The 10,565-nt window shown below is 39.2% G+C and overlaps 1 protein-coding gene across 4 annotated transcripts in view; it reads right to left on the reverse strand.

The window, feature by feature from the left end:
• Positions 1 to 3,424, reverse strand: part of hbs1l (HBS1-like translational GTPase) — a 134,186-nt gene extending 130,762 nt beyond the window's left edge. For 2 of the 4 annotated variants that reach the window (XM_039739047.1, XM_039739046.1), the window contains exon 1: positions 2,944 to 3,088. In XM_039739047.1, coding sequence (XP_039594981.1) covers positions 2,944 to 3,073 — 130 coding nt within the window. In that variant the 5' untranslated portion in view covers positions 3,074 to 3,088. Of the gene's footprint in view, positions 1 to 2,845; positions 3,089 to 3,310 lie in introns of those variants that run through there. The other 2 variants (XM_039739048.1, XM_039739049.1) reach the window with 2 other exon arrangements.
• Positions 3,425 to 10,565: the final 7,141 nt, after the last annotated feature.

The raw sequence follows: 10,565 nt of genomic DNA on the forward strand, positions 1-10,565 counted from the left end.
TATTTTTCCATCTGTGAATCTGTTTCTTCTGCTGTATGCATCTAAAATTCTACATTGAATTAACATTTATCTAAAAAAGCAAGAAAAAAAAAATTATGTCATGCACACATGCTTTATACATTCCCCTAAAAACTTAGCAAACCCATTTTATAACTACTGGAGTGACAAAAAGATGAAGAAACAGAAATATCAGCTTGTTTAAGAAGGGCAGGAGTGCAGTTAAAAGCAGAAAGTGCTTAGGATGAACAGCGGACAGTGGTCTGTAGAACTAAGTTTGGCTTGCATTATTACTAATTAAACACACAAATGATGAACACTCAGAGGGTTTCCATGCGCTTTAGCAACCCATTTATTCACAGACACCTTGTTTCTAAAAAGCCATGTAAACCCATACACCAGTGAGAGAAGCTGGGTTAATGGTTTCTTAGAAATCTGCTTAACAGACGTAGCTTTCTCCATAAGCAACTCTTAACCAGGTTGTAGTTAAGGATTTTGCAGTCTGTGCATATCTGCTGTAGTGTTCACCTGCTTAGCTTCGCACACACTTCCAGCAGCCATAAAGAGAAGCACCCAAAAAGATACACTTTCTGAGACAGATGTTTGGACAATCATATTCCTTCTCCTGGTGGAAATATCCTGTCTTAATATTTCAGCAATTGATAAACTTATGCTGATAAGCTGAACATGCAGTGCTAAGATCTCAGAAGCAGTAACGAAATAAAAGTAATGCACATCACATAGCCCAAATTACTTTTTGAAGTAACAACTAGCCCAACAACACTTATTTTACTGAAGTAAAAATACCGGCATCACTACTCCAGCAGAACTTGGTGTTAAAGCTAGAAATAAACATACCTCTGTGCAACTCATTTGGAAGGCTCAACTGCTATGTCAAGCAGAAAGAATGTGCTGCAATCCACGAACAGAAACATTAATAAAATGTAAGTTTAATTTTAATTCAGCTACTTGCTATATGTTGAAACAGTAGAAACCTGTTGAAACCTCAAATCTAAGGGCAGGGGTGTTATTTAAAAAATAAATAAATAATACAAGGGACAGGTGTTATTTACTTCACAGCAGATGAAGGAATTGGATTAAAAATATATATATATCTATTTGGCAGACACAATTGGTCACATTTGTTTTTCCCAGATGGAGAACAGGCGGATGAAGTGACTTGCTCAGGGTCACACAATGTCAATAGTGGGATTTGAACCCAAGGCCCTCTGGGTTTCATATCCAAAGCCTTAACCACTATGCCACACTGGATTTATGAACAACAATAAAATAAGCAAATTTGGATGAGTTTCGAATTGGTTTTCATGAATTTTCATAAAATGCACTTAGAATTTAATAACAAATGCTGGTCAATGAAACGTGCAGCTTTTCATTCAAAAGAAGAATAACCATTTTAAAAATTAAAAAGACCGGTGGCAACACGTTACATTTTCTAGTAACTTACATATTTTTCTCAAGTAACGAGTAATGTAACTATGTACCTTTTAGAAGTAGTATTCCCCACACCCATGTTCTTTTTCAGAATCAAGGCTGTCACTGAAGATGTTTGCCCTTTGAAAAATATTTTTATTTTGGAACCAGAGCATTTTAGCAAAGAACTCCCTAAGGAGGAGTAAATGCACATGTAAAACAGATTTGTACGAAACCAGGTCTTAACCGGGTTACTTACCTTATCCCAGTTTTGTGTGTGCACATGTAAAACACACGGACTTAAGTAGCTGTGTCATTTGCACTGTGTCTGCACAGCCCATCACTAATCATCCATATTTGGATACAATTAAAGATGTAAACTCCACAGGAAAAGCAAAATTAAAAAGAATATGGTAAAACGTATTTAACATAAAGAAAACACAAATTGCACATTTCTGAATTATGTTTACATAGGAATGTACCAGCAAATATTTATGTATGCAAAAAAAGAAATTAAACAAATGGCTCATTTATATGCAAGAGTGAACCCTTAGTATGAAATTGGTTGCAATGAAAACCCCAGAGGCAGGGGTGAACCAGACTCGAATTCCTGCTTTACCTTGTACTTGGCTTATGCCGTTTATCAGAAGAGTATCTGTGCTTAACTGGCTGGGCTCTTTAAAATCCTACCTGAAGAGGCACTGCCTGTCTCTAACATGTTAAATGGGGCAAGAACAACTCTGTATATTATATATATATATATATATATATATATATATACTCGAACACCTCAACAAATAATGTTCTGACGTTTGTTACAAAAACCGCGTAACACAGCTAAAAGTGAAAATGAGCAGCGCGCATTAAAAAGGAACAACCAAGCTAAAAGGACATCACTGAATGGATGGGGGAATAAAACGGAGAACCCAGGCAGCGCTATACGTGATCACTAAATACAAATAACAGGCACACAAGTCAGGGGTGGCAGTCTTTCGGAGGACAAGGAGGAGGCAGCACCGCAGGCCCAAGTGTGGATTAATAAAAATCTATATATATATATATATATATATATATATATATAATGTCTCTCACATCGAGCGCAATCTTCGCTTGCTGTGACAAGTCGGACAGACGCTAAACACACAACAGGTGCGCCACGAAACAGCTGGAGAGCGCGAGGACGGCATCAGCAGCACGGGGAAATTGGACGCCTTCAAGGCATCATTTGTCGCTCTCCCCGCGTAAGGTTCCACCACCAAACAAGTCGGCACATGCTTTTATCATTTACCACGTCTTTTAAGCGTCTATACGGTGATGTTCACATTGTAATGAAATGGGCTATGTGACACGACGCCAGTCCCCTCTCTGCATACCACGCAGAAATTGTCGCGTCAGCATAAACTTGTAATGTTTATACCTTCGTCGTAGTTATAACCACGGACATTGCGATGTCGAGACATTTTGTCTTGCTTTTTTCACTCTAAATATAAACACTGTGGCGTCAAAAGCATTTACCGCCCTTCCTCAGACAGAAATTAAGAGGGCAAAAAAAACCAAAACACTCTGGCCTCAGTCTCCCGTCGCCATCTTCACGTCCCGACAACCTCTTGGCGCGAGGGTTCCCAGAAAGCAGCGCGGAGGCCATAGAACAATGCGCGTGCGCACTCGTACTACCACGGCTGTCCCGCGCTTTACCGAGGTCTGTCAGATTTCAGAGGCGCGTGCGCATTGTTGTCCCGCGCTTTGGCGCGTTCACCATCTGTCTCCAGCTGTCATCGGGGAGATGAGTAAAGATTGACGCTTTGATGAAGGTAGTTAGATGACTTTAGGGCAGGCTTCGGAATGGCAGGAATATCTCATTAGGAAAAATAATAACAATTACAAGTCTGAGGACCGGTGTTGCCAGTTTCTGTGACTTCGTTCTCTGTTTTGGTCATGTTGCTGCCACGAAGGTGCGGAACGCTTAAGTTAGGCGAGTTTTGTTGGCGTTGCTCGTCTCTTATGGTACACACAATTGCACGGTTAACGTAATTTCATGCCCTATTTAACTACGGCGAGAATTGGCTCCACTGCTTATGGATAAAAGAGCCTTGATTAAAAGACCACTAACTACTGTTGATTTTTAATGTTAATTCAATCGGTCTCAAGTTCTGTCACTAGGGGTGGAGGTTTCTCTCTTAGCCCATTTAATCTTTTATTTGGACTCCTACCTTTCACTGCTTGTATGCTTTTTGAGCCCATCCAGAAATGATATACTGGATATGCTATAATTATTACTAAATGAAGCAGATTATATGTTTTAGATGGGTAAGATTTTTTCATTTTTTAATGTTCTGGTTATTTAGACAATTATATACTCATAAATGTACAAGTGGGTAACACTCAAGAAGCTGCTCCTGTCACACTCATTTGCACAGGTGTCTGCTCAGCTCATCTAATTGTTGGTGTTCAGATACAATTAAGAAAGAAAATGTCATAGAAAAAGTGAATAAAGTAAGCATTTAAAAATGCAGGAAATGATATTTTGTACTTTTTTCTCCAAGTGTAAATCTGACACTACTCCTCTTTTCAAAATGCAAAATTAAAGGAAAATATGGGTCAGCTAATTAAACAATAAGATCAATTAAAGGTAACACTGACTGACTGATTAAGAACCACTGTCTTAATTGGTTCATGGGTTTTGTGTTTGATTCCTCCTGAAAAGGTTAGCAAGGCAAAAGAAATGCAGGCAGTGACTTAAGGTTAAGAATTTACACCTCGATCCTTGAGGTTCTGGGTTCAGATCCAACTACTGACACCGTGTGACCCTGAGCAATCACTTCGTCTGCCTGTGCTCCGTTTGGAGAATCAGAAATTTAACCAATTGCATGTCAAATGTTGCCTTGGATAAAGACATCAGCCTAGTAATATGTAAGCACTTAAAACTTTTTTTGTAATTTTTTTGGTACACTAGATTAATCCCTGAGAGGAGACTGTCTTTTTGCATGATCTTTGGGGGGGTCAAAGTGCAAGGTCAGCCATTGTACACAGCCTCTGGAGCAATTTTCAGGTTAAGGGCCTTTGCTCGAGGGCCCAACGAAGTAGGATCCCTTCTGGCAGTAACAGGATTTGATTCAGCAATCATCCAGATAGCAGCACAGATCCTTAGCCCCAGAGCCCCAACTCTGTCTATGGCAAAGAATACAGTATAAGTATTTATGAATTTCTTGACAATATTGTTAAGCCAGATCACTAAACTGCGAGATCCATCATATGTAAGAATGATGCACTGATTGTGAAATTGGTTGTAATTAAAAACCTGTAGCCACAGGGGTCACTGATCTATACGTGTTCCAGTTTTACTTATTCATAGTTTTATAGTGTCAACATTGTCACATTTACAGAATCAGTGTTATGGGGTGTTGCTCTTAAAACTAACTTAGCTACAGAACTTGTTACATAAAAAGTAACTAAAGTATGTAAAAATAGTTCATTACAAAAGACAGTGCACTACTTTTTTTGTGTGGAAAAACATGTTTTTTTATTGGCCAGCATTTGTTATTAAATCATAAGCCCATATTTGAAACAATGTGAGAATTTTCTGGTATTTTATCAATCAAACTGAAAAAAAAAAAATGTAACCAATCTCAAATCACCACGGATAAAGGTGTCAGCCAAATATGTAAATGTAAATCATTTTAGTCCTTCATGTGCTGTAAAGTAAATAACATCCACCCCAACACCAGCCATAGAAGATTAACAACAAGAACTCTAGATAGATAAATTGATACTTTATTAATCTCAAGGGGAAATTCACATACTCCAGCAGCAGCATACTGATAAAAAACAATATTAAATTAAAGAGTGATAACAATGCAGGTATAACAGACTATAACTTTGTATAATGTTAACGTTTACCCCCCAAGTCGCATAGTGTGGGGTCTCCTCAGTCTGTCACTGAAGCTGCTCCTCTGTCTGGAGATGATCCTGTTCAGCGGATGCAATGGATTCTCCATGATTGACAGGAGTCTGCTCAGCGCCCGTCAGTCTGCCACGGATGTCAAACTGTCCAGCGCCATGCCTACAACAGAGCCTGCCTTCCTCACCAGTTTGTCCAGGCGTGAGATGCTATACCACCCAATCACACCATATCTATAACAAATAACTGGAATTAAACAAAATTGTTAATGTTAATGGGTTTCTGTTACTGGACTGAATGCAGCATCCTCTTTTCCGATTGGCTCTGCAATTGAGCCCTGCAAAGGACCAGACCAGCATACCATCCAACACATTTGCTTCTTGCCTTACAATCAGTGTTGCTGTAATGATCACTACATCCTTGTGACCCTAATAAACTGGGCTGATTAAATTCATACTTGTTGGCATTAATCGAAATCAAGGAGAAGTGCATTTAAGACAGATGGCAGGAAGCACTTCTTCAGACAAACGGTCATGGGAGTCTGGAGCAAAACACCAAGTCAAACAGAAACCTTGAAAGTATCCATTTACAAGCTGCAAGTGCTGTGTATATACACAATTGTAATATGTAAAATGCATTAAGACTGTCTCCTTACGATCCTAAAAAATGAACACAGTAGTATGTAGAAATGCCTTTTTTTAAACCTACAAATGTATATAGTACCCAGAGTTAGAACCACAGCCTGGGGTGTCCGGTCACTGGTCACGGTCCCTCTTGCATGTTACAATGGGAAGTTAAATGAGGTTATAGTGAGGACCGGCTTCCAGCCTTAAAACAACCTCTGTGCGACTATCCTCCTGATGGGCATTGTCATGTTCTTGTGTCTGTTGGCATTATTCGAGATTTGATAATGCAAATTTCAAATAAAGGAGACCACTGTTTTGGTACCATAAACCAACTAGCAGCTTCAATCGCCTCTCATGCTGGAACTTTCTCGGAATGAAGGACTTTCGCAGCATTTCTCTTGGCACAGTCTAAAAAATCCTTTTCTCACAGACTAATGCAGCACAACAATGAAATAAAAAAAAAAGCAAGACCATATAATAAAAAGAAAATAGAGCAATGTAAGAGTAATAGAATTAAAATATATATTGTATATAAAAGAATAATATATTTTATAAGTAGCTTGTGCATAGCTTACTGCATATACAGACTACAGTGATGTTTTGAATATTGATTGAACTTCAATGGTGCAATGGGCAGCTGGGGAACTGCCCCAGATAGTATTAGTGTTTGGCATTGATTTTGGTTTTTAATTGCTATTTGTCATGTTTTTTTATTACTGCATTTCTTCTTGGCTTTTTGACAACTGCTTCATTAAAAAGTACTACCTCTACATTGTAATTCTTGTTTTTTTGGCTTTAGGTTTTTGGTTTCTATGGGACCCATGCATAAACAGCCTGTGCCATCCACTAGTAAATATTTTCTAGAGGTAACACTGCATAATAAATAAACCTATTTATGCACATTTTGTCTTTATGTCTTTGGTGCAGGAAGAGTTATATATTTAGCATTAGTTAGGTTTCTAGGACAGTTCAAGTTCATGAGGTCTTCACAAATTTGATTTCATTTTTTAGACTGTGGCAGCTAGTATAGAAGACGTAAAAGACGTAAGCAAAACAGAAGTTAACTTATACCTTATTCATTCAAACTGTGTGATTTCTAGGCTTTGCCTTTAATGTGGCTTGAAATAATTATTATTCTGTTTGAACTGATTCTAATCACCGGCTTAGATCTAAATTAATATTGTTAATACTTAGAGGTGCATAATATGAAAACTTGGTCTTGATAGTGCAAAAGATGCAATTAGAAATATTACCTGAAATTATAAACAAGCAGAGGTAGGGGTTAGATGTGTGACAAATATGTTAAAATAAACCCAAAATATAAAATATCTTCAAGGCAGAAAACATCACCACTTTCATTCTATCCCTGGGTCTGTGGCAGAATATGATAATTTCTGAAAAGCTATTTTTTTTAGTATGATTTAGAGAGTACCCACCCAACACGGTATATACTGTAGTACTGTCAGGTAGTCAGCAAGCTTTGCCGATTTTCATAAAGCGTTCAACACAGCCCTGTGGGACATCCTGAGGCATTGTGTGATCCCTCCCAAAGTTGCTGGACATCATAGCTGGCCTGTACACTGGTGAATGCTGTGCAGAGTGGAGGCAGAACCTCTGAGTTTTTCTCAGCCAATTCTAGGGTTCTGAACCTGCTCTGTTCAAGGCTTGCACGGACTGGGTGTTAGGCAAGATCGTAGGGTCCAGCAGCTGTGGCGCATCTGTCAGTGAAGAAAGATTCAATGATCTTGACTTTGCCAATGATGCGGTGATCTTCACAGAGTCAGTGGAGGCTCTGATCGGGGCTCTCAAAAAAAAAACTGAGCAAGGTGTCTGAGTGGCTGGGCTTGCAAGTGTCCTGGATAAAAAACAACATCCAGGCCTTTAATGACATCTTGGGCACGGCCATCAGCAGCACAGTATGTTTGTCTGTGAAGAGAGTGTTGACCTCGTCAAGAGGTTTGCCTACCTCAGCAGCGACATTGATGTCACTGGCGACTCTTCCTTTGAAGCCACTAGGGAGAGCATGGGGGGGCCATGAGGTCACTGGAAAGGTGTGTGTGATGCTCCTCATATCTTTGCAAAAGGATGAAGGTCTAAGTCTTTAGATTCCTGTTTAATATTGTTCCTGTACTGTTGTGAGACATGGACACTATCCAGTGACCCGAGACAAAGACTGGACTCCTTTGGTACTGTGTCTCTTCAGAGAATCCATGGGTACCACTGGTTTGACTTTGCATCGAATGAGAGGTTGCTCACGGAGCCCCAAATGAGGTACAGTACCTGCATTGTGAGGGAGCGTCAGTTACGGCACAAAGGCCATGTGGTTTGATTCCCCGAGGGTGATCCAGCTCACAGATTGGCTGGACCAGGCCAAGGGGATGCCCACGTAATACCTGGCTGTGGCACATAGATGGTCATTTCTGGAAGGTGGGACTGGACTGCATGTTTACCTGGGGGGGTTGCAAGCCAGAATCCCAAGCCGCTTCATTGTGTAGTGGGAGCGGCAATGTGCTGTACAAGTGCATGCTTCCTGACCTGACCTGACCTGAAGAGATAATGTGCCAGTCAGAAAAAAAGCCCTTCAGACAATAATTAAAAGGTAGACATGAAGCAGGACTAAGAAAGCCGTTATATGGATTAGTGAAAGTGAATTTAAATGGCCAATCCAAAATTTTAACCATGAATAATAATAAATGGAAATATTATAGGCATTTATTATTTTTTTTCTTTTAAACAAAACTGCCTCAAATTAGGCTTTAAAAGGATTTAGGTTTATATATAAAAAAAAAAAAAAAACCAACACCAAGTAACAATATGTGCAGAACACAAATGGGAAAAATGAAACAGTGGTTTGTACCTGGCAAGAGCATATGCGTGTTTGATGACCATTCCTGCAGCCGTGAGTGACAGAAGACAGTGGGTTCCTGGAAATGCTCTATCTATGCTAATTAGCCAACTCACTGGTCTCAAGCAGCGGTTTAGCCACCCACATTTTCTCAGCAAAGTAATAAAGGTTGCAATGAGGTGACCTGCAACCTAACTGAAAACAACAGAGCAGAATTACTGCATTAAACAAGTTAACGTGTTAATCAGATATGTTAGATCTGACTTGCTCACAGTACTTCCTGATTTTCTATCTTAGAAATCTTTGTTATTTATTTATAGATCAGAGCATATATTTGGTACCCATCAAAAAATACATTCTGTCATTTTTGTGCACTTTTAAAAATTTAAATAATGCAGAGTCACTGTTTTAGACTAGTGGAAGAAAATGCATGAAATTAATTTATAAATTAAGTCAAAAAGTGTTAAATGGTCTGTTCTTTGATTAAGTTTTCAGACCTGTTTGTTCCAGTAAAGTATTGCAGTCAGCCAAATGCTTGACATAATATTATTGCATAGAATGCAAAAAACAACAAGTTCATTGCAAGGAACGCACACATTTAAACTGGGCCTATATAGAGTAACCAGTTAGCATTATAAACACATATTTGTCATGTGGACCCAGGATTCTAGAGATGTGGGAAAACAGTGGTAACCACAGCATCATAATGCCAAACAACTTTATGTTAGTATTACCACAAAATAAAAATAAATCATGGAGTAAAACCTCTGAAGATACCAGGGCAAAAATGAGCGCTGATACACAGGAATAGGTGGCCCCTTCAATAGACTGTACAGAAATCACTCTTAAATTTTAATAGTTAACTATCTGGTTACTTGTTCAGTCTGTTGTACATCTTGAGATGGGGAAAAAGTACAGAATGAAACAATTCAGAGCAATATAACCTCAGACCTGCTGAATAGAGTGCAGGATAGATAACATGAGGGAGTCAGAGCCTCTCCTATCAACATTGATGGCAAAAGAGGAAGGAAGCCTGGGTGAAGTGGCAGTCCATTGTAGGGCCCTATCCTCCTCATATACAAATGGAGCTCATTTAGAGTTGGCAATTAATCTAACTTACACACATCTTTAGAATGTGGGAGGCAAACTACACTGACACGGGTAGGACATACAGACTCTGTGTAGTATGCCAGATCTATAAGCCAGCAGTGACATGTAATTGTGCTGCTCAATATGGACTAACATAAAGGTGCCATTTTTAGTCGCACTAATATGTTTGTTCTTTTCAACCTTCTGGCTATTTCAACGTTTAGTTAACTAATAGGGCACCTGTATACCTTAATGCCAACAGGAGAGCTTAGAAACCAAAAACATGAAAAGGTTTGGGGAACCAAAAGGAAACCCCATTTAATACTCAAGTGTGCAGGAGCTTCTCAGATGTTATACCAAAACTGTACGTGTCAGGGGTCTTGTGAGGTCAGCTCTCTGTTCTAAGATGAATGGCTACTTCCTGTCCTGGTGGTTTCTTATAACGGAAGGACTGGCAAGGGTGGGGGGGCTTAAGGCACGACTATAGCTCATTTTTGGGACATTGATTTATGTAAGTGGGAAAGGAAGATACACAAGTGGCTATGAAAAAGTAAAATCCTTCTTTGATGGTTAAGCCATAACATTTGTCCCTGCAAAAGTCACACTGCTTCCTTGCATTTGTCAATATACAGTGATAGTGAAAAGCACAATGTACTACAGAGAGAAAAATAGTGAAAGC

This window comes from Polypterus senegalus, chromosome 16 (genome assembly GCF_016835505.1).
Source record: "Polypterus senegalus isolate Bchr_013 chromosome 16, ASM1683550v1, whole genome shotgun sequence".
Lineage (NCBI taxonomy): Eukaryota > Metazoa > Chordata > Cladistia > Polypteriformes > Polypteridae > Polypterus > Polypterus senegalus.